Raw genomic sequence first — 24,642 nt, 5'->3', positions numbered from 1 at the left:
TAGGATCCTGATAGAGCTGCCCTGCCCCCAGGCAGAAGCAGATGTCAATAGGGGAAGGAGGAGGAGACGCATGCAGGCGACTTAAGGTCAAAAGTCATGCCTTAGAACTTCTAGGAGGATCTGGTCACTGGCTGGATCTTTGGGTGGAGAAAGTTCTGCCCAAGGTCTCCTCCCTGTTGCTACCTTGAAGTTTTGTCTCAGGAGGTGGCTCAGATTTTCTGAGTAGGGCTCTGCGTCAGGCCAGGCTTCCCAACTCCTTGTCCAGAATGAGGATCTCAGTAACTAGTGTCCTAGAAAGGTCTTGGAAATGTCTCCTGATGCTCATATCTACTATCACTGTCCCCACAGGTGTTGAGACAACCCCACTATGACATGCATTCGAGGAATCCCTATTTCTGGAGAACCCTTAACAGCAGGTGATGTTGAGATGGGGCTCTGGAGGCTGGGACACCTGCACTCACACCTGTCTCTTCTGGATCTGCTGGCTGCCCCAGCATTCTCTGCCCCTCTTTGTGTATGGCTTTTACCACCCAGTGCTCTCCAGTTTCCCCTGGACAGTGAGCTTCCGCAGGGTGGGGAGCAGTGCTTATCCTCTGCTCTAGCTCCAGACTGAGCACCAAGCCGAGCACAGAGGAGGCATCAGAGGGAGTAGCTGGGACTCAGCACACATGCCCTATGGGACATTTTACCCTCTTAGACCAGTTGCAGTCCTGGCCCTCCTCACCACAACCCATAGCTTTCCCAGAAAGAAAGGCTGAGCTGAGGGTCATGTGAATGCTGTCAGTTTTGGTGTGTAAACCCTGGACCTTCCTTCCTGAAGGGCCTAGCATCTAGCAAAACGGCCTAATTATAATGGTTCTCCATTATTCTTCTCTCTTTAAACTGCAGTGAATCAACCTCATACTGGGGAGGTGTCCGACTTGAATCAGCAGGTGTGGGTCCTTCAGGGTCAGACCATTGTGACAGTTCCACGGAGTAACAGTGTGACCCCAGGTGAGTGGTCATCCCACAGCTGCTGCCTTGGAGGCAAGGGAGGGGTCACCTTAGGGCACCTGGGATGCTGGCACTGGCCTTTTGTGAAAGGGTGGCCTGACAACAGGGCCCACGTGGAAGGAGGAGAATTTCACAGCTGCCTGGGAAGCCGTGTCAGGGAGAAGTTTGTCTGGACCAGGGTATAGAAAGCAGAAAGGGTAGAACAGCCTCTTTGCAGGGCAGGAGAGCTGCTTTCAGTGACTGACGGCCTATCCTGTGGAAGAGGAGTATCTTCTCCTGCCTGACTTCAAAGTGTCCTAAAAGGATTAAATGAGTGGGTACAGGAAGGCAGATTTCAACATCACATTAGGCAAAATTTGCTAATGGATGGAACTCTTCAAGGATCAGAGGGGTTGGAACTTCCTACCTCCAGATGTTTAAGCAGAGGTGTGACAATCTCTAGGGGAGGGTCTGCCATCTGTTTAACTCTGTGTGCTTGCTCCATTTCCGAGGGCCGTGACTGGTACGTGGTATGAATGAATGAATGAATGAATATGGTAGTTGGCCATTTGGTGGGCCTGGGGTAGCAGGGATGATACTTCTAAGTTTTCTTCCTGCCACACCTGAAAGATGCTGGCCTTCTCCTGACTTCGGAGGAAACTGACACCATCTCCGCTCTTATCTTTATTAGTCACTGTCACTGTTGTCCCATGCAAGTATCCAGAATCGCTAGAGCAAGGCAGAGGGGTTCCCATTTACTTGGGAATAGAGAATCCAGAAATGTGTCTGTCTTGTGAGGACGTTGAAGGGCAGCCCACATTGCAACTGAAGGTAAGTATGAAAAATGATGTTTTAAAAAAAAGGTTAATTTCTTTTAAAAGATGTTTATTTGGTAGATAATCTAATTTTAGAATTAAAAAAGAAATACTCTCCAATTCTTTCTTTATTTTTTATTCAATTCTTAAACATAGTTACTATTCCTAGATATTTTTGAGTCCTGTGCATGCAATTGAGTTATCCTGCCCCTCGCTAGTTGAGGGTGTTTGTCTTTCTTGAATTTTGAGATATTCTCAACCATTATGTCAAGTAAACTTCATTCTGCCTTATCTTTCCTTTTGGAATTCCTATGCCTTAGTCATTGGAACTTCTAGATCCTCTTTAATATCTCGTCTAAATTTCCAAACTTTCTATCCTTTCATTGTTTTTGTTTTTTGCTTGTTGCATCCTGGGAGAATTTCTTGGTTCCATCTTCCAAGTCATGATTCCATTTTAAGCTCATCCTGTCTGCTAAATCATTCTCCCCTTGCCATTTTCTGAAATTTCAATCTTTACTCTTGTTCCTTAAGCTTCAATTCCATAAACTCGTTTAATTCAGTTCAATTTAATTTAACCCCATCCGATTCAGTTCAGCAAATAGAGTTCTTACTGGCCTCCAGCTCTGTTGTGGCCATCTGACACACGTGGAGGCCCAGAATGGCAGAGCCCTGCCCTCACGGGGCGTGGCTTCTAGCAGGAGGAGAGAAATGGTAGACAATAAGTGTCATGATGGACAAGTCGGTGATGTCTTTAAGGGTGTTATGTCCCCTGGGAAAGCAGGAGAGAGAGGCCAGCAGTGCTAGACCCAGGTGGGGTTGGGTTGCCATAGAAAATAGTGCAGCAGGCATGCTAAGATTTTAGCAGACAATAGAAGGCAACAAGAGAGTTAGCCAGCAGCATGTGGGGAGAACAAGGATTAGTGGAGAAAACAGTGTGACAGGAGTCAATTAGGGAGGAGGAATTCGGAGAGACAAACGTAGATCACAAAGGGCCTTGCTGGCATTTGTAAGGACTTTGCCTTTCAATCTGAGTGAAATGGGGGAATTATTAGAATGTTTTTAATAAAAGAGTGACATGAGTGGACACAGGTTTTAAAATAATTATTTTGGCTGCCAGTTGAAAGCAGACTGTGGTGGGGGGCAAAGGTGAAAGTCTTGTGGGGGACTTTGAGGTGATCTAGGTGAGATCTGACGGATTAGGGGATAGCAGTGGAGGTGGGAGGTAGGTAGCCAGTCAGATTCTGAAAATATTTTATTTAATTTGAGACAATAAGATTTACTGACAGAATGAATGTGGAGTGTGGTGAAGGAGGACTGACAACTACATTTTCAGCTACATCTTGTCTAGTAAGCTGCCCTTTTATTGTGGTTTTGTCTCAGATAAATTAATAATTGACCACTGCCTTCTGCCATGTATGGGTCCTTAGGGAACTTGGTTACAGCAGTGTTTCTGCAGTGCTGGAGGTGGAAAGCCTGGATGGAGGGGGTTTAAGAGAGGGATAGGAAGGGAAAAATCCAGGACAGCATATATAGACAACTATTACAGGGAGGTTTCTGCAAAGGGGAGCTGGGATGATGGTGGGCATTCAAAACAGTTATTTTTTAAGATGGTGGAATGACAGCAAATATGCTACTAGGAATGATGGACAGAAAGACAAAATGATGATTTGCTAGAGAAGCAGCCATAAACTGGGGAGGGCAGAGGGGACCTATAGCCCAGTGCTTTCCAGGCCGTAAGTTGGAAGGGAGGAGGACGACGTACTGGAGTTGGAAATGAGAAAGTGTCTTTTTATTTAATGAACACATCTCTTTTGAATTTCTCTCTGTTGAGGAATGCAATGATGAATTAGTCTAGCAGTGATGATATGCCTGAGAGTTAAATATACTAAGTTCAGATAATAATTGGAACTAATGAAGAAAGTAAGATAGGGAGGGGGTTTGAATGTGGCTGAATTACAGATCATTCCATGTAGTAGCTCTCTGGAGATCTTTGTGCATGTGTAATTTAGTTAGAAATATTTATTTTACTTAAATACATGGTATATAAATATATAAAATATACTTCCATATGTGATATAGAAGTCATTTTCTGATTGCTCTATTTATTTTATTTTGTTGTTGTTGTTGTTTTTAATGCAAATCCTCTAGTTTTTTAGAGACTCTTGTGTCTATTTCATGGCAGTGACCTCTCTCACACGTTGGCAGTTGGTCAAAGACGAATACAAACTTGGGTTAGAGCAGTGGTGTCTGCAGGGTGGCAGCCCTCACTGCTGCAGCTTTGGTAGGAGAGGTCCTTGGTTTACTGCTGCAGATCTGCACGTCCTTCCTTTTCCTCCGCTTGGCCTCTTGTGTGAGGAGAGTCCCAACTCATTGTTGGAGTGTGCCACTTGTTCACTAACCTGTTCCTCATGTCTTTTCTCCTCCGTTTCTGGATCTGAGGCTGGGGACTGGGAAGGTGAGATTGTGTGCTCCCTCTGCTGCTCCCAACCCCTTTTAATAGAGGGATAAGGCTTTCTCATACTTTGGAACATTTACTGTTTGGGTACAAGTAACTTTGAACGACTCGCACTGTCTCTGCTTCTTCTGCTGGGTGTTCTCTATCACATTTCAGGAGGAGAAGATCTTGCGTCTGTACAACGAAGTGGAGCCCGTGGATCCCTTCCTCTTCTACCGCTTAGAGATTGGCAGTACCTCCACCTTTGAGTCTGTGGCCTTCCCTGGCTGGTTCATTGCCTCCTCTGACAGCGGCCACCCCATCTTCCTCACTTCACACCAAGGGGAAAATAATGTTAACTTCAATTTAAGTATCAATGCTTGAACTCAGGCTGGAGGAAACATCCTGGTCAGAGGTCTTTGTGTTAAGTTTTGTAGTTACCAGCATGCTTTCCTCTGTACTATCTCAGCGTCATTTCACATCAATGCTCAGAGGTGGGCAGGACCCTGTTATCACTGTACTTTATGAATGACTTCATGGCAACTGAGGCATAGAATGTGGGCTCAGACATAGGAGGGAGGGGTGATGAAAGGTTCTCCTCTCAGGCTGAAGCTGTTCATCCCACAGCCATCCCACGGTGTGAATATGAGGATGTTGGGACCCAAAGCCATTAGGGCGTTCCCTGGGGGTGGATATGGAGAAGCCTCGGAGCTCATGAATCTTACCCAGAATTGGGTAACTAGCACGGAACTGATTGTTTTTTGTTTTGTTTTGTTTCCTTTCCTATTTGGATTACATTTTGCATATAGTTTGTATGTTTCCAGTACATCTCAAGTTGTATTATGTATGCTTTTAAGGTTTAAAGAACTTTTAAAGATAAAGTTCCTTAATAACAGTTAAATTACTTTTTCCCAATTTTAATATGTAAACATAAAGCCAAATATAAACTTCATGTGTTTATACAATAAGAAAGCTAAAACTTAAGATATAAAATGAAATAGCAAACATAGTAAACTGAAATTAGCAAGAATAATTGAATGAGGATAGCTGGGTGGGTGAGCCTGGGACTGGGGCTTAGCTGGGGGGAGGAGAACCCCTGTTGCTGGTGATAGACTAGGGGTGAGATGATGCATGTAAATGAGAACTGTTATTTCACTACTTTCTGTACAGCCTCACAGCCTTGATTTCTTTGCCTCTTCTAGACTTTTCTTTTTAGGCATACTCACCATCCACATAATCCTTTAAAAACTGCAGGAAAGTTCCATTTCTTTGGAACAGAGAGCCTAGTTTTTCCAGCAGCCATGCTACAGATGATGTATTCTAATGAAATCTGATGAAAACTGATGAAATTAAAGCATTGATTGTGGGTATAATTGTAGAAAGATATAGCTCAGATCTGGTTCTGTGTATAATATTTTCTTATTTTGACTCTGTTATTACAAACACAGAAAATTCCGTTTGCTTAAGTACAATTTCCAAAATAGCACCAGTAAATTTGTTTTTTTCTTCCCTACTTTTGGACAATCAGACCACATACTTTGCGAGGCAGGCCAGTAAACAATCAGTAAGAACCAACTTAATGCAAGGTATCTTGATTCTTTAAAGTTTTCTTCTTTCATTACATATAGTTTTAGCACTGTAGTTTTATAAAAAATAACATTAAAATAGGCACTGAGATAATTAGTTCTGGGATATTAAATAGAAGAATTGGTTATTGAATATTTATGACTATGCTCCCTACTAATAAATGGTGGCAGTGTCTTACATCTGCCAATTTACATTGTTACATTGTCAGTTGTTACATTTGACAGTTGGATCCCAAGGACACATTTGCTTGTGACGTGATTATGGTCCAAGTGTTATAGCATCTCCAGATTAGTACAGGCTGTGTGGTAATTCCATTGTCCCATCTCTTTTCTCTACCACGAAAATTGCTCATGCAGACACTGTGACACTTTGGATTGTCACTTGGCATAGATCTGAGCCCAAACAAAAGCTCAAATATGAGTCTTGGTGTCATGTAACTGGCTATCCTGGCTATCAGAGATTCTGATAACATATTTAGAGAGTTATCGAGTATAAACATAGTAATCTCATAGTTTGTGGAACTGGAGAACAGACTTCCATGGACCCCTGGCTTATCCATCACGTTTGAGTAAGACCACAGCATATGAAATCGTGGAAGGCCCCTGTGAGTAGTGACATCCTCATTTTCAAGTTTATGGCCTGGTGAACACCTGGTTTCCACACATTTGAGTATCAGTGCTCTGGCATTTGAGTTCTAGGAGCTCCAGGTCAACATTCCTTGAAGGATTCAGTTCTTTTGAGTCTTTAGCAATGAGGTGGTATAAAGGACTTCATGCACTATGTTGGGGGAGGTCATTAAGAGGATATGACCACCCCTTGACCCATGACCCGGACTCTGGCAGTTGGAGGCTCCTCACACCCTCCCCTATCCTTGCAATGTGTGTGCTCTGCCTGCTTTCCCTGCTCCCAGAAGCTCTCCCAAGGACACAGCCTGGAGATAGTGATGTGTTGTTGAGACATCTGGATGGAATGTGTGACTGAACCCAGTTAAAGCTTCTATATAAATTTTTAATATTCTAGTGGGTGAGTATGGAGATCTACTTGTCTTGCAGCTGCCCGAAGACAAGTGTCTTGAGTTTCCTTGTTTATTAAATTTGCCACCTACCAATCTGGGGCGAATCGTCTTTTTCCTTTTGGTCTCAATCCTGACCCCCACATATGAGGAGCGGTTTCATATTATAGCCAGGAAGCTCCTGAGGAAGTGTAATCTGACAGATTATACTGAGAGATGGGCTTTGGGATTCCGGGAAGGAATTAAGAACCTTGCCACCAAAATTGCAACTGCAGTGAAAACAGTTGAGTGAGATGTTTTTCTCCTTTGGGGATCGTACCTTCTGACACAAGGACTGCTGAAAGGCAAAGACTGTTTCCTGAAGCTGGACCTGATGATACCATCTCTGAACTCATGAACCATTGGGCATAAGGGACTGAAGATGCTGCCTCCGGGACCCTGGGAACAGTGGCTGTAATATACAATTCTTCATGTCAATAAAACATGGCTTTTTCTTTCCCAGGCTTTAAAAAGTTATTTAAAAGAAAATTATTCTAGAACCATACATGTCTATAATTAAAAGTGACATTCTTCTGTCCCAATCCTCTTTCTATGAGGCTCTTTTCTCAGTTTTCCTCCGTGTGTCTAGAGATATGTTTTACTTCTACTTCTTGAACTACCAACTTTAGACATTATCTTTTCTACCAGACAGATGTCATTTGGATCTCTACTGTACAAAAATCATATGCTCTTTATCTGTTTTAATAGAAGTATTAATTATTAAGTCGAGCAAAATTATTTTTATAGACAGTCAGATGACCTTTGGGTAGGCCTGTTAGACAATGTTCTACTATGGCATTGAAAAGGCACACCATAATCCCCTTGCTTTTGCAAGATTTGGATAACTTTTCTGAATGACATAATTTTCCTTCAGCTTTTTCTTTTTATGCGTAAGGAAAGGAGATACATGGAAGTGGGTATGACTTGCTGAGGACTGCACTGACATTTAGTAGGTCTGGAAATATGATAGTCTTGATTTTTGGTGTTTCAATTTCTGTCTCCTTGTGTTGGTATGTTATGAAGCACTGTGTGAGAACTCAGCAACAATTACACAGAGCAAGACAGCTAGAGCAAAGTATGAGCCACCTCATTCTCATCATTGGGTCTATCCTTATCTAGCAGGGTGTCAGCAGATGACCCACCTATGGCAGAATACTCCTGGCCACCTAATTATTATAATGTAATGGCATCAGTGCTTTGTCTGTAGTGTCATTTGTGAATATCTTCTCCCATTCTGTGGGTTGCTTCTTTGTTTTGTTGACTGTTTCCTTTGCTGTGCAGAAGCTTTTGATCTTGATGAAGTCCCAAAAGTTCATTTTCACTTTTGTTTCTTTTGCCTTTGGAGACATATTTTGAAAGAAGTTGGTATGGCTGATATCTAAGATCTATAAAGAACTCCTCAAACTCAACACACACAAAACAGATAATCACATCAAAAAATGGGCAGAAGACATGAAGAGACACTTCTCCAAAGAAGACATACAAATGGCTAACAGACACACGAAAAAGTGTTCATCATCATCATTAGCCATCAGGGAGATTCAAATCAAAACCACATTGAGATACCACCTTACACTAGTTAGAATGGCCAAAATTAACAAGACAGTAAACAACAAGTATTGGAGAGGATGTGGAGAAAGGGGAATCCTCTTACACTGTTGGTGGGAATGCAAGTTGGTGCAGCCACTTTGGAAAACAGTATGGAGATTCCTTAAGAAATTAAAAATAGAGCTACCCTATGACCCTGAAATGCACTACTGGGTATTTACCCCAAAGATACAGATGTAGTGAAAAGAAGGGCCATCTTTACCCCAGTAGTTCATAGTAGCAATGGCCACAGTCGCCAAACTGTGGAAAGAACCAAGGTGCCCTTCAACAGACGAATGGATAAAGAAGATATGATTCATATATACAATGGAGTATTATGCCTCCATCAGAAAGGATGAATACCCATCTTTTGTATCAACATGGGCAGGACTGGAAGAGATTATGCTGAGTGAAATAAATCAAGCAGAGAGAGTCAATTATCATATGGTTTCACTTGTGGAGCATAAGGAATAAGACAGAAGGCACTGGGAGATGGAGAGGAGAAGTGAGTTGGGGGAAATTGGAGGGGGAGACAAACCGTGAGAGACTGTGTACTCTGAGAAACAATCTGAGGGTTTTGGAAGGGAGGGGGTTAAGGGGTTGGATGAGCCTGGTGGTGGGTATTATGGAGGGCACGTATTGCATGGAGCACTGGGTGTGATGCATAAACAATGGACTTTGGAACACTGAAAAAAAAAGATAAAATAAATGGCGTCAGTGCTGAAATATATTGTGTATCTGTATTTCTCAAACTTGAAGCAATATCAGAATCATCTGGGGTCTGAAATAAAAGCTCAGATGTTTGGGCTCACTCTGGATCTAGTGAATCAAAACCAATTTCCCTCAAAATTCCAAATTGGTAGGTTTACAGCACAGCCTAAGAATCAATGTTTTACTAAGGACCTTCAGAAATAGAATGCACTCCCACTGTTCATATGCCCATCATGTCTGTTCTAGGGTAGTTGGCTAATGTCAACTAGCAGAGTGGTTTTATTTGCTTGTGTATCTAGTGACTCTTCTGTGGTCACTGGTGGGCATTAACATATAATACAAACATCTTCACATTTTGTGTCCACTCCCATATATCCATCCACATGCCTTTACTCCGTTTCTCCTTATCATTCAGTCTTCTGATCAGCAAGCCACTCATTGACTACTGCCCAGGAATCTGTGTGTATTGTTCCTTTGGGACATTGTTATTTTCATAGTAAGTGAATGACCCGTTGCCTTATTCCCAGCTATTCCCATTGACTATTTCCTCTCTTCACTGTTCTTTAAGGACACTGCCAAGTGTGTTTGTAAAACAGCTCTCATCCACCTTTGCCTGATAGCTCATATTGAGCTGACCAAAGTGTAAACAATACTTGAGCTTTTTTCTCCTCATTCAACTGGTTATAGGGGGATCTTCCATACAACTGGGAAGGCAAGCTAGGGAAAGGGCACTGGGGCAACTATGCTGGTGACATGGGGATCTGCATTACCTGCTCATATAGTTTACATGAACCCTCTTGTTCTGCTTGGGGTCAATTCTGGATTGAGAGTGAAAAGCTGCTGGACATGTGTCTAACTTTATTGCTTGATAGTCTGACATAATTCAAATCAATGGACAGTTTGGGATGAATGTTCACTTGGTGCCTCATGTATGTGTTTCTTTCTCCCCGAGGGCTCAGTAACACAAGAAGAACTATTTCTGAAGAAAGCATAGAATTCTCTTCTATAGAGGGCACTGGTGTGGTTCATTTGGTTAAGTATCTGCCTTTGGCTCAGGTCATGATCCCCAGGTCCTGGGATTGAGTCCCAGATCAAGCTCCCTGCTCAGCAGGAAGTCTGTTTCTGCTCCTCTCCCTGCTCATGCTGTGCTCTCTCTTTCACTCAGTTTCTCACTCTCAGATAAATAAAATCTTTTTAAAAAGATTTTAAAAAATCTTTTAAAAAAGATTAAAAAAAATCTTTTTAAAAAGATTTAAAAAAATCTTTTAAAAAAGATTTTAAAAAATCTTTTAAAAAAGATTTTATTTATCCATTTGACAGACAGAGATCACAAGTAGGCAGAGAGGCAGGCAGAGAGAGAGGAGGAAGCAGGCTCCCCGAGGAGCAAAGAGCCTGATGTGGGGCTCAATCCCAGGACTCTGGGATCACGACTCGAGCCAAAAGCAGAGGCTTTAACCCACTGAGCCACCCAGGCGCCCCTCAAATAAATAAAATCTTAAAAAAATTCTCTGCTATAGAGAATTCTCGGCTTGATGCCCCTTTTTTATTATTCCCTAAAGTGAGCCTTTACACATCATGAGCTTTAAGTTATCTGAGACTGTTTTTGATTTGCCTTTAATCTGGAAAGAAATTCTCCAGAGTGTGGAATTCCATTACAAGTTTTTTCTTTCCATGTTTGAGATATCATTCTACTGTCTTCTAATTTCCATTGTTGTTAGTGAGAAGTTAGTTGTCAGTCTTCTGCTTCCTTGAAGATAGCGCCTTTTTATTATGTTTCTCTTACTCGCTTATCTTTGTCTTGGATTCTATGCAATTTCTGTCTGATACTGATTTCTTTTTATTTATCTTACTTGGGATTTATTGTGTTTCTTAAATCTGTGAATTGGTGTCTTCATCAGTTTGAGGAATTGCCAGCAATTTTTTCTTCAAATAGTTCCTCTGCCCTACTTTATCTTGCCTTTTGGGACTCCAATAAATGGCATAGCTTTCTCAGTGTATTCCCCACATCTTTTCCACCCTTTTCTGTATTTTCCAACATTCCTGTGTCTGTGCTATAATTTGTATTTCTTCTCATTTATCTTCAATTTATTAATTCTCTTATTCTTTTTTTTGTTTCCAGATATATTGAGATATAATTGACATTGTGTAAGTTTAAGGTGTACAAAGTAAGGTGGTTATTTGATATACATATTTTTTTGTTGAGTGTTCTTGTGGTTCACTGAATTTCTTTAAGAGGATTATTCAGGGTCTTTAGACCATTCATTAATCTCCATTTCTTTAGGGTCAGTCACTGGAGTTTTATTAGTTTTCTTTAGTGGTGTCATGTTTCCTTGATTATTTGTGATCCTTGTGACCTTTAATGGTGTCTGTGCATTTAAGGAGGTAGGAACTTCTTTCAATTTTTTGTAGGTTGGCTTTGGAAAGGAAAGCCCTTTACCAGTCAGCTTGGTCCAGAGATTCTGGGTGGGCTTGATGTTGAAATTCTCAGACAGGCAGGCCTGGTGCCTGGGTTGGCAGGTGGGCAGGGCTGTGCTTGGGTCCACAGGGACCAGTCTGATAATCTGGGTTCAATGGGTTCACAGGCTCAGTGCCTGTCTATGGTGGTAGGCCTGGGACTGGGGTCTGTATAAGATGAGCCTGGTGTTTGGGTCCATAGGGGCTGGCCTGGAGTGGGGTACCCCTGGAATCTGGTTTCATGGGAACCTAGAAGCTGGGACTGTGGAGGCCACCCTAGCAGTTAGGCAAGCCTGAAGCCTGGGTCCATGGGAGTTAGCCTGTAGCCTGTAGATGCAAGGGCCATGAGGGCCACTCTGGAGTTTGGATCCATAGGGGCTAGCCTGGAGGCTGGGGCCATGGGAGTTGGTCTGGAAACTGGGGCTTTAGGGACCATCCTGGTGCTGGAGTGGGCTGGTAGCTGGCATCCATGGGAGCCCACTTGGAGCCTAGGTTTATGGGTGTAACCTGTCTAGAGCCTTGAGGACATGGGGTCTGGCCTGGTGCTAGGGCAGCCTGGGGCCTGAATCCATGGGAGACTGCCTGGATCTTGGGGACAATGGTACCAGCTTGGAACTGGGGCAGACAAGGAACCGCATTCCATGGGAGCTTATCTGGAGTCTAGGTTTGTGAAGGCTGGCTTGGGTGCTGGGGCAGGCTGGTAGCCTAGGGCCATGAGCGTCAGCCTGATGCTAGGGAGGGCCAGGAGTCTGGATTAGCAGGAGGCTGCCTGGAGCCTGGGTTTTGGGAGGTGTACCCAGTGCTGGGATGGACTAGTATGGTGTTGGAGTCTACCAGAAGAACAGCCTGATGCTGGGGTAGACCCAGAGCCTCAGGCCACAGGAGTCAGTCTGGTGCTGATGCTGGTGCTGGTGTGGACTGGTGGTAGAGCCCACTGTGAAGTCAGTTCCTTAATTCACTCTCTTCCCATGAGTTGGATGTCTCTTTTCATGCTGGGATACCTTGGCTTTGTTGAGGGGGGATGGGTAATGGGAGTAATGTGAAACTATGTTTCCTACCCCCTTTTCAGTGCATCTTTTCTTATTTCTGTATTCTACCCAGGTGCCGTTATCCCTCACCTGGAATTCTTAGCTCTTGTAGAGGTATTTTTATGTATGGATAATTGTTCAAATTGACATTTCTGGAAGGCAGTGAGTGCTAGAAATTCCTATACCATAAGCTGATGGTACTCTCTAATTTTTCTGCTATGTGTTGTCTGTTGCCAAATACAAATTTTGGTTTATATAATTTTATTTGTTGTGTTATGTAATTCTAGAGATGCTATTTAACTCTTTCAAATCTGCCACATTTCATAGTTTGCTGTTTTAGAAAAATATATCCATGTTTGTTATTTGCTTCTTAAATATGGTTAGGGTAGTTGTTTTAAGCTCTGTGTATAATAATTACAGAGTCTCTTATTTGTGTATGTTTCTGCTATCTTGCTTTGTTAATTTTTTTGGTTCTTGTTCTTGTGATCTTGTTTACTTGTATGCCTGGTAATCTCCAACTACTTGTGGCTTATTGCCTTTGTAAAATTATTTAAGTGGCTCTGCCCTTCTCTAGAGAGGCTTTCTCTTTGTTTCTGGTGGAAAGTGTTTCATCTATATTAAACCAAATACAGTTTGAGTTCTTGGCTCAAACAAGCTGTGAGTACTCAAAGTAGAAGTCCTCCAGAGGGCTTGTCCATGGCCATAGCCTTCCTGGAATTACCTCTTTTCTTTATATCTTTCCCTTCCCCTCTTTGTTCAGTGCCAAGACAGCCCACTTCATGGGTCTCAGAGATTGCGGGAAGGTAAGGGTGGGTCTACATCTGATTTGCTTGCCCCCTCTCCAGTCCTAGATGGCCCCTGGGTCTTGACATCTTTGTGTGTGTGTGTGTGCTGCTGTGACTAGAGTATGGCATGTGTGCATGTGTGTGTGTGTGTGTGTGTGTGTGTGTGTGTGTGTGTGTTATATCAGTACAGAACATATGGTAGTTTAAATGTTCCTTTATTTCAGATCCTGATTCCAGAAGCCTGGGATAAACCCTAAGATTCTGCATTTCTGACAAGCTACCAGGTGATGCAAATGCTACTGGACAACAGGTCATGCTTTGAATATTGAAGATATATAGAACAAGAACGGTTCCATCTAATAAGTTGGCGATATATGAACAATGGTCAAGCTGAATGATGGGAATTGTGCTATAGAAGTTGGGAAGGATTTTTGGAACTGAGGTGACTATATTATATATATATTATATCGATGTGAAGCAGTAAAGGATAGATATAGGTGGACAAAGGAATGAAATTCCAAGTTGGATCCAGTTCTGGCTACCTGAAGAGAGAAGGAAGGCTATATCTCTAGATTTTATTCCTATGGAGTGCTTTTCTTACAGAGAGAGAAATTTCCTTCACATATTTGACCCAGTGTCCCTTCTCAGGGTCATCCAATACCTTGGTAGTAAAGAATACACCTCCATACTAGGGAGACATAAGTAGAGGTCTTGGGTTATTTGGTATCACCAAATCCCCAATCACCTCAACTAATGGCACCAGTTACATGGCTCCTATATATTTATAGGATGAAATAATGACTCTGAAAGGATCCGTGTCTTATTGGCTGTGGTCCTGAATGTGTTTGCATGCGTCATCCATACCAGTGTATCCTGAATATTTGCTTCTTTGTACCTTATGTCAGGACATTGAATCTCTTTCCTCAAGATATCCAAGTGGGTCTGGTCCTATACAAGGAGCATGGGGGTGATGTCATAGGCTTTGCACTTCCTTCTTAAAGCATAGAAATCAACTCATGTTAATGGATACCTAGGGCAACTCCTCATAGCCACAGATTGATTCTGAATCGTAGTTTTGACTCAGAGGCACCTACTGCACATTTAAGTGTGGGTGCTTCATGATTCCATGCTCCCGAGGGAATGGTGATAGGGCTATCCAGGACAAGACCCTAATGACCTTTCATATCCCACTGTGCAGTGGGAATCCCTTGGAAGTGTATACAGTATGGACATGAGGATGTTAGGTTGATGAGGTAGCAAAAATGTCAAGAGCTAGGATGATGTATTAGTGGTCAAAGCAAAAAGGCTGATAGAGACAAGTAGGCTGATCTGGGGTCTTGTGACAGACATAGGAGACTTAGTAGATCAGTTACTACAGGAAGCTGTCATGTACTGGGTGCTTTGCATACTCTTCTTTAACCCACATAATAATCCAGCAAGGTACAATGTGTTTCATATAATAGTTATTTGAGGATCAGAGAAGTGAAAGGGCTCTGCTGAGGACACAAGTCTGAAAGTAGCAAAGCCCAATTGTGAACATACATCTTTTGAGTTCAAATCTATGGCTTTTGAACACTTAACTACTCTCTTAGTGTGGGTTCTCCCTGAGAAACCCTACCATTGTCCCACCAGAAGCTGAGGAAACTGGGACATTTACCCACAAGCCCTTTCCCCCATTGGTTGAGGTTGCCCTTGAGATGAATACCCTTGAAGTGTGAAGCTGACAGGTGCTAGGAACTGTCACAGGGACAGTGAACTCAATTGGCCTGAAGGGATTGGCACAGAGTATCAACAGCCTCAGCTTTCCTTTATGTAAGGCCTAATGTGTGTCTGCTAGCTCAGAGCTGTGGAGTACTGGGAGCCAGGCTCCCTTTCCCACTAATCCAGGGCAGTGATCCAGAGTCAGTGATAGGCAGGTGCCCAGGAGCAGGCTTTGTCCAGGGGAGGCTCCCTTGAATGGAGAAGCAGCATGTACACAGACTCTGAAAAGCTGGAGAAGCATACACTGGGACATTTTTACCTGGTCTGAGATTGGCAGAGAGTATGGTGACTGTGGTCCAGGAGTAGTTGTAAGCTACACAGGTCTTCGGGGACCCACCTCTTCTTTAGTCTTTCTTAAACCTACTAGGGGCTTCCACTCCTGGGAAAAACATCTCAGTATGTCATTTTGTGGCAAAAGAATCCAGTCATCAGCCCTGGGGAAGTCCCATAATGTTTCTTTTCCTCAAGCTCAGTATTGATGACTATATTTCCTGGTTGTTGCTCTTAAGGGCTTGGCATGCCCTACTTTTTCAGGGTGAATATACAAGTCATAGCAATGCTTGGTTGACATTTACATACTCAGTGAATCCTCTGGCACCAGGAACCAGCAAATATTGAGTGTTAGGCAGTCCCAGCCCAAGTGAGGCAGAACCTCCTTCCTTCCCAGTGTGGATAAAATGCTCGGGACCTGTTGGAGTCAGTCACAGCACTTGAGTCCTGAGGAAGCCATAGTCCATAATACAGATTACAGGTGCAGCCTGAAGTCATGAAGCCTCTTAACCTGTGATCTTCTCTTGCACCTGGGTGTCTGGTCTCTCCTGTCTTTTCAGTAAAAGTTAAGAGCCTTAGATAGCTTTCCAGCACCCTTGGATGCAGATAGAACCTTAACTTTGGATCCAGGAATAAGAGCATCTCTTGGACAAAGGTAATTTCAGCTCAGAAGCCATTTGTGGGAAGTCTTGTTTCACTGCTCTATGTGTAGCCTTGAGGGGCCTTGGGGGAACCTTGGAGGAAGCACAGGGTGCTGGAGGAGTGAGGGTTTCTTTTAAGAGTGCAGGTGGTGATTTGCTTACTCCCTGTCCAGTGATAACTATTCAATCAGGCTGTGAGGATCCTGGGATGGGGAGGGTTGTGAACAGCTGGCTCTCACTATGGGGAGTTTGTGGCCTTTTTGGGGAACTGTCCTGGTTCTCTAATCAGAAGCTCAGGGACAGATGGCCCCTGACAATCAAAATACCTAATAGAGCTTGTGGATGTCCATGTGCAATATTCTAGCAATGCCTCTTTGGATGAAGAATGGGGGATGATGCAGGTCAGAGAGGTAGATTTGCTGCCTGTTATTCAGTAGTGTTCAAGCGTGAAGTCAGGATGATTGGTGCCTCAGCAGCCATATGAGAGGCCAGACTGGAGATAGATGCACAGTCCCCCCTCCTCCATTCCTTCCTTTAAATCCAGAGACTTGTTGCACTAAGCAGTGCCTGAGGTGATGCTCTTGAACCTCCTCACAACCACAGATGTGATGGATGGAGGGCATCTCAAGGCCATCCAAGTCTGGAGAACGAGAACTACCTGGTCATGATGAGATGAGTTTCCATTTGGGGTTTTCTGGCCTTGGAAAACCCCATCCTTAGTCTCAAATGTGCATCTGGGACAGGATCTTGGGGGCAGGTTTCTCAAAAGAATTTTTACACAAAATTCTAGGGTGGAAGAGGGGCGGTGAGAAATGGATGACATGTTTTTCTTCTTTCTTTCCCCTACAAGACCAGTTGCTGACAACCTCTTCTCTATTATCTGATTTACCTTGTCCTCTATCACAGGAAGATCTGAAGCCGTCATGGCTACCCCACAAGGTGAGTGGTGAATTTCAAACCAGCTTGGAAATTTCTCCATCCTGCCTCCCCAAAGACAATAGAATACAAGGGCCCTTATCATTCATTCAGCTATAGGTGCATTTATTTCTTACTAAACCATGCAGATTACAAAACCTACATTTGAGAATCTCAGAGCCTTTAGCTCTTTTCTTATTATGTATGTTCAGAATTATTATTTATTTTGGTAAAGAGGGTAAAGGAAAAAAACAAGAAACCTACTGATGACCAATTTGAATATTTTTGGTTTTCTCACTACCCAGAGACTATCAATCAGAAAACAACAAGTCATTGACATCCCTAGAAAAAAGACAAATTTTGAAAATCTGTTGGGAACTATAAATGAAGGTAGAATCTTACAGATGCTTTGATCCACAAACCGTTCCTGCCGTATTTCTTCTCCCTTTCTCCTTATAGCTACTTTTTTTTCAGAGCAGTAATCCTACCCTCAAGGATTCAAAAACCATTATTACCAAGATGCAGCGAGAGTCCTGAAGTGTTTAATAGCCTCATATGTGTTTTGTGCTTTTCTGTCTTCTCTCAGCGGTAGAGTTTCCCAGAGTCTTTGGTGTTCATGATTCTCGACAAATGGTGTGGATCCTGAGAGAAAATTCATTAATAGCAAATCCTTTTAGCAGCAATGTCAAACCTGGTGAGTGACAATCAAATCCACTGTTGCCTGTAAAAGGGACACCAGCTCCACTGGGAATGGGACCGAGCTTGCTTGAGCCTGGCCTTGGGCCCTTCCTACTTCTGGGTGGCAGCTCAATGTTCACAGGAAGGACAGGAAGGTTCTCTTCCACAGAAGAATCCCTGTACTTAGAGATGAGGATGTGAGGGGTTGACAGTTCTTCTTACCAAGAGAAAATGTCTTCAGATAAGAAGAGGTTGCCCACTCAGGCAGCAGTTGAGCTTCTCCTTGGAGTTTCTCTCCTTTAAATTTCAACTATCGCCACTTATGTCCCCAGAATCAAACTTAATCATCTTTTCACCACCAAACCTGCACACTTTCCTAATTCAGTGTCCTCTCTTCTAATAATGGGGGATATTCTTTCCTCCCAGCAAAAGCCAGTCTGTCTCATCTTCTTTCCCTTTTGCTAGGACTTCAGTGTTTGATTTAATTCTTCTCTTCCCTGTATACTCCACCTTCGTCTGTCTGGTGGATCCTTTCTATCACTGACAGACATGCTCTAATATAATATTTCTAAGCTTAATACTAAATACCTTCTCTTGATTCCCACATTCCATTCTTGCTACCATGCTTTCCCCCTGTATACCAGTCTCTACACAGTGCTATGTACTAGTCTTCATGGAAGAGCTGGCTACACAACCTTTTTCTACTTCATCTCCTGCTCATGCTTGCATCAAACAATCTGACTTCTGAACTGTTCTCTCAAGGTCCTCTTCCCAAGGCCAGCAGATATGCTCCCCTATCCTCACAATGTTTGGTTCCTCAGCTACAGTCAGCATAATCGTTAACTCTTTCCTTCTTGAACACTTCCCATATTCTCCTTCTGTAGGAATATTCTCTTGTGGTTCCCTGGCTTCTCTTTGGAATTCTCCTTTCCAACTCCACTTTCTCTATAAAATCTCCAAATGTTGCAGATCCTCAGATCTCAGTCTGCAATCATTATGTAACCCCTCTGAAAGGATTGGGATCTGGTCTCTTAGATTAATGTATCACATTTATCACTCTGGCATTTGTGCTTCCAACCCAGAAGTCCACTCTGGATGATTTACCCGCATCCTCTCCATGTCCCCTCAGACATCTCCAGCTTCATCTATCCCAAGAAGAACTAGGGATCTGACTTCTCAAAACTGCTGATGAGCCCAGTCTTCTCCATCTCCATTAGTGGCATTACCATCACTTGTTTCCTTGAGCCAGAAGTTCAGGACACATCCTTGATTTGATCTCTATCCAATCCATCAGCAAAGATGGAGGAGTCCATGTGCAAAATATGCTTTATTTCTGAGATAATATCATCTCTTACCTGGGCCACTGCCATTGCCTCCTCACTGTCCTCCCTCCCCCTTCATTTGTGTAGTGTCTCATCCATTCTCTACAGAGCATTAAGAGTGACCTTCTGAACTATGTTAATTGAAGAGTAACATTCCCATGTGTTTGTATTTTGGGGGTGGGAGGTGGGAGCTAGTACATAGATCTCAGGGGCACCAGTAAAGGCCCACATATGGGCCTTTGTCCATCCTTTCCCTGTGACGCTCTCCTTTTAGACCACTTTTAGCCCCCATGTTTTCCTATACTAGTTTCTTCTTACCTTTAAGGTCTTGGCTTGAACTTCACCTCTGCAGAGAGATCTTTCTTGATTCTTCTAAATTTGGACTCCTACTGTCCCAGGCTTTGGCCTCTTCCCCCAAACAGGCATTGCAATTTATTCTGGTCATTTCTCTGCTTACATCTTTGGTCACATTTTCTGTGGGGGCAATGACAATGTCTCTCTTATCCTCAGCTAAATCTCTGGGGCACACATGCAGCCTTGTCCTGAGTGGGAATTCAATAAAGAGAGTTGATGTGAGATTTCTTGGTCCCTGCCTAGAAGGATAGTTGCAGAACATCCAGGCTCCTGGGCTAAATTAGTTGCGAATTAAATTCAGCTTATAGTGACAGAAAACCATATAACTGGGACTTAACTAAGAAGTTTATTTCTTTCTCATGAAAAAGAAGCCTGAGCAGGCAGGCTGAGGCCAGTGTGGTGGCTCTATGATACCCCAATAGTCCAAAGATTCTAGCTTTCTGCTTACCAAGCCCAAGTTCTCCTCAACCACCATCCAAGTATTTGAGGCCAGCAGTAAGAAGACACAGGGTATAAGAAAGGAGCTTCTCTTAGCTGAGTCAACTCCTTTTAAAGAACATTCTTAGAAATCCCACACAACACTTCCACATTTATCTAATGGGCTACAACTTCAGCATGTGATCAAATTTAGCTGCAAATATGGTGGGGAATTTTATTTTTATTTTTGGGTTGCAATATGCCTTGGTAACAACTGGGGTTCTGATATTAAGTAAGAGAATGAAAATGGGCTTCAGATAATGATGAAGGGTCTCAACTACATGGTGAATGGGAGGAGCCTTCTCGGAATGTCCTGACGGCTCAGCATCCCCTCCCCTGGCTGGGAGGAGTAATGTCAGGCCAGAAGGACTGGACTTTCTGCTGCTTGGGGCTTGATACCTGTTTCCATTTTTCCTTGTGTTTCCAGTCAGTCTTGATTTAATAACATGTACAGACAAAGAATTTCATGATGCGGGGAAAGGCAATCCGGTTTACTTGGGAATCAAGGGCAACCATCTTTGTCTCTTCTGTGCAGAAATTCAGGGCCAGCCTACTCTGCAGCTTAAGGTGAGTGGTGGTACAGCTCATGAGAGAAGCACTGGGAGATACACTTTTTATTTCATTTAACATATCACTGAATAAAAATGACAGTTTTTCAATCCTGGATTGTTCAGTTTAAGGAAGGAGATGTGACTTGACTGACCCCCAAGTCAGTGGGCATGGTTGTAACATTCATTTGAACATCAGAGCATTCTCCAAAAGCCAGAGGGTAAACCCATGAGAATGTTTCAAAAAGGCCAAGGACTGATGGTTTCTTCATCCTCGGTTTTGTTTAACTGCCTCCCAAAACTCTTCCAAGATGCTGGGCTGCTCCCACTTAAGCAAAGGTCACCGAGTGGCATAGGAGAAAAGGGGAAATTATTAGTCTGAATTTTGTGGATTATATGCCTGTGGTTTCTGCACTGAAGATAGCATTTGTAGTCATGAAGTGAATTCTTCTGGTTATGATGAATGCCATAAGATGTCAACCCATTTGGAGGCTGGGAATCTTGTGAGATGTCCACACCTGCAGATGGGTGCCCACCAGAAGCTCCCACAAAAGGGGCTTAAACCTGTCTCTGTTATCTTCCATGATTCTCTGCTTCTCAGAGAATCAGAAGTGCTTGATGTTGTGGGATGCTGAGGTAGAGACAAGCTATTGGGAGCCAGCAGGTTGTCTGTTTTGACACCTGGTGTCCCTTCACCTGCCTGTGTCCCTGGCCTCTGTTCCTCCCTTTGGGGAAAACAGTCACTCTCCGGGTTGTGTTAATTTAGACCTTTCTCTAAGTAATCCTCTCTAATAAGCCTTTTTCCTAATCCTAGGAGAAAAAGATCATGGATATGTCCAAGGAGAAGAAAGCACAGAAGCCCTTTCTCTTTTTCCATAGTAGGGAGGGCTCCACATCTACCTTTCAGTCTGTTTCCTACCCCGACTGGTTCATAGCCACTTCCAAAATGGCAGGACAGCCTGTCATTCTCACCAAGGAGAGGGGCAAAGATTACACCACTAACTTCTATTTAGAGCCTGAGGACTACATTCAGCCTGGAGTGTGAGAGGCTGATTCCAGGACAGAGGATCAAGGAGTCAGAGAACCTTCCATTCTGAAACACCATAGGTCATCTTGAGAGACCAGCATGCACTGATGCCCATCCACAGCCCACCTCACTCTCAACACCCAAAACCACCTCTTCCTTTAGACATCCATTTCTGCACCATGTCTCCCCATCTTAACATTATCCTAGTATAAAACCCGAGTCACTTTTTAATTCTTTCCAGATCTTGTCCCGCCATCCACTTAGCTGCCACATCCAGTTAAGTCAACATCCAAAATGTCTCCTGTACACACCTCCCTCTTCCTTTTCTTTCTGATAACCTATGGCCCAGATATGTGAGTTCCAAACATTTTTGTTCATACAATACTATCAATAAAAAAGTATTATTTGTTAATTCTCTGCATGTTTATTACAAATATTATGATGTGTGTTCCAAAATGAATCTGAAGTTTTTATCTATTTAAGTAATTTCTACACCCCACATGGGGCTCAAATTCATGACCCTGAGATCGAGAGTCACATGGCCCTTCCAACTAAACCAGCCAGGTGCCCCACCAAAGATGAATCCAAAGGATAAGATAAATGTGAAATAAAAATTTTACATGTCTTGTTCATCATAATGGACTCATAATATCATTAGTTAATAATTTGACAATAATACATACTTTGGTAAAGATTAATTATTAACTGTAGAGAATTTAAATCAATCCATATTTTGGAGAATCACTTGTATGGGTTTAAATATTTTTCAGGTGACTTCTCAGAACTTATTGTATTGCCTTTGTTTTTACTTATAAATTAGCTTGAAGTAGAAGTGCCAGCTTTGATATTTTCCTGCTATTTTTCATGTTTTCTGGAATTCTAGTCAAATCTTTAATCAACAGTTCCTTTATTAGGATACTTTTAGGCCAGTTGTCCATTTGGCAAGGGTTACTTTATTTAAAGCCCATCATAAAATCTCTAAATTCATTTAGCCAATCACAAGGAGCTACAATTTACCATAATATCCTGCACATGAATATGAGCATGATGGGCTCTCTCCCTGCAGGAGATCTTGCCCTTTTCTGCACATGATAAGCAGGAGTATCAGGTTTTGCAAGGGATACCCATTGCTAACTAAGTTCAAATTTCTTAGCCAGGCATAATCTTTCAGAACTTATCCTTGTGGCATTACCTCCTGGCACCTCATTGGCCATGGTTCTGAGATAATCTCAGAATCCCCCCTTACCTCCTGTTCACCTGCCTCTTACTCTAGTCATTGCTGTGTGACCAGCTCTGAGAAGGTTAACCCGACATCATGTCATCTCAGCTGCCCCAAGCATCTGTCTCTCTCTGCTCAGAGGCTCCTAGGACACCTTGGGGAAAGACACTTGCAGAAACTTGCTTGGCACTCACATGCACATACCTGGAAGTGAGATGGGCCTGCCCATGAAGAACCTTTGACCAGTAGGGGGTGGGAGTGGGTGGGAACCTGCTACTCTCTTGGGTCCTTCAGGTGCACAATTCTGAGACGTATTCTACCTACATAGTTCCTCAGAGGGTCCCAGTAGAATTGAGTCATAGTCACCCATGGCAGCGCTGAGCTCAAGAACATACCCTTGCACAGGCTTATCTCGTTTCCCTGCTTCATTTCTTCATGCCCCATTCCTGTTCCCTGGAGTTACTTCTCACTATCTGAATGCAAACCCTTGTCTCAGATTCTGCTTTCCGGTGTAAACCCAGGCTAAGACAGATTCAGTCAAAATGAGCATCTTTTCTCTACCAACTACATCCAGCCCATTGGGCTTCTTCCCTCTGTGCCTCTGCACATGCTTTTGCAAACATTTCAACAACTTTCATCACCATGTGATGACCCCTACCTATGTCTTCCTAACACTCTACATCTGTCCAAAGTGTTTAGAGGTTGCTCCTTATCCTCCCAAGTAAATCCAACATCTTATCCTCTTTGAAGGTCTATGGTGCTTTGCCTTTTCACGTGACAGAAATTTCTTTTGTTAGACTTGTACTGGAGTTGTTTCTCCTTGTCTTGGTTTCTTTGCTCCTTTCTCCTCAACCAAATCCTAGGTACTCAGAGGGCAGAGATTGTGACTTTGATATTTCTATATTCCTTAGGTGCCAAATCTTGCCCCCTACACAACAGTTGCTCAGAATATATTGTTGAAACAAATGAATTCACGTTGCATGTATTAGCATCTTCCAGTGATACTGGAATGTGTCAGAGTGCAGTTTGCTTTATCGTGACAGAGGCAGCCCTAATTGCAAGAAAGGTGCAAGGAACATCAAATTTGCCAGAGAAGGTGGGGAAGGAAAGCACAGAAAAGTTGGCTAGGAGTTTCCCTATATCAACTCTTCTTCCTCTTCCCTGTATGTCAATCTGACCTTAGGAGACTGTGATGATGTTAGCATATCCTTCCAGGAGGGGATGACTGCAGAAACAAAGTGCAACCCAGAGCTTCTCAGAGGGCCTCCAGCCAATGTCCACTGAATCAACGGCATCTCCCTCTTGGATTTTGTCCAAGCCTTCACTAACATACATTCATGCATATTCATAAAGCACTTAGGTGCACAGGAAAGGATAACAGGGGAATCCAGTATTTCAGTTTTTTCTCTGACAAGGTCAGGACTAAGCATAAATGACCCCAAGGATGGCTTTGAGAGACTTGTAGTGGCAATGAAACGGACACAGATTAGGCAGGTTTTCTGAGAAAAGCTACAAAGAATGTGAATTCTGTAAATAGCTGAATGTGTAGAAAAAATAGTAGACAGTGATAAAATAAAAATCACAATGTAACCTTAGGCTGTTCTTATAAATATTAACTTCTCAGAAATCCCAAGAGCACTGGAGGTGAGAAGGAGGTAGACAGCCGGCCCATCCAACACTGCACCCTCCGACAGAGGAAGTGAAGAAGTGGTGGAGGAGGAGGAGGAGAAACCATAGAAGGCCCCACGAGGTATTCTCAGATATTTTATTGGCTCTCCTAGTTTGGGGGAGGTTTTAGTCTGTTTGGGCTACTGCAACAAAATTCAGTAGCTGGTAGGCATAATAAGAACAAACATTTTGTCTTGCAGCTCTGAAGACTGGGAGTGTGATCCAAGGGTGCCAACATGGTCAGGTGAGGGCCCCTCAGAGGGTTGCAGATGGTGGAAGGGGAGAAAGTCTCCTAGGCCTCTCTCATTTGGCTGTTGGTTTTTTGGATGAGGGCCCTG

At 43.1% G+C, this 24,642-nt stretch overlaps 2 protein-coding genes across 2 annotated transcripts in view; both read left to right on the top strand.

Moving 5' to 3' along the window:
* The window catches only part of LOC308348612 (interleukin-36 gamma-like), a 47,828-nt gene extending 42,130 nt beyond the window's left edge, over nucleotides 1–5,698 (top strand). Inside the window, exons 4-7 of the mRNA XM_080812789.1 lie at nucleotides 349–416; nucleotides 889–993; nucleotides 1,664–1,803; nucleotides 4,399–5,698. Of these exons, the coding sequence (XP_080668915.1) occupies nucleotides 368–416; nucleotides 889–993; nucleotides 1,664–1,803; nucleotides 4,399–4,605 (501 nt within the window). The 5' untranslated portion in view covers nucleotides 349–367 and the 3' untranslated portion in view covers nucleotides 4,606–5,698. The remainder of the gene's footprint in view (nucleotides 1–348; nucleotides 417–888; nucleotides 994–1,663; nucleotides 1,804–4,398) is intronic.
* LOC308349127 (interleukin-36 beta-like) lies at nucleotides 1,762–21,435 on the top strand (the record flags this gene model as incomplete). Its single annotated transcript, XM_080813648.1, has 6 exons — nucleotides 1,762–1,803; nucleotides 13,649–13,708; nucleotides 17,003–17,035; nucleotides 17,598–17,705; nucleotides 20,270–20,409; nucleotides 21,205–21,435. Exons 3-6 carry the CDS (start codon nucleotides 17,020–17,022, stop codon nucleotides 21,433–21,435), a joined length of 495 nt encoding a protein of 164 aa, XP_080669774.1. The 5' UTR covers nucleotides 1,762–1,803; nucleotides 13,649–13,708; nucleotides 17,003–17,019.
* Nucleotides 21,436–24,642: the final 3,207 nt, after the last annotated feature.

The sequence above is a fragment of the Martes martes genome, assembly GCF_963455335.1.
Source record: "Martes martes genome assembly, chromosome: 9".
NCBI classification, from domain to species: domain Eukaryota; kingdom Metazoa; phylum Chordata; class Mammalia; order Carnivora; family Mustelidae; genus Martes; species Martes martes.
This window is presented reverse-complemented; position numbering and strand designations above follow the sequence as displayed.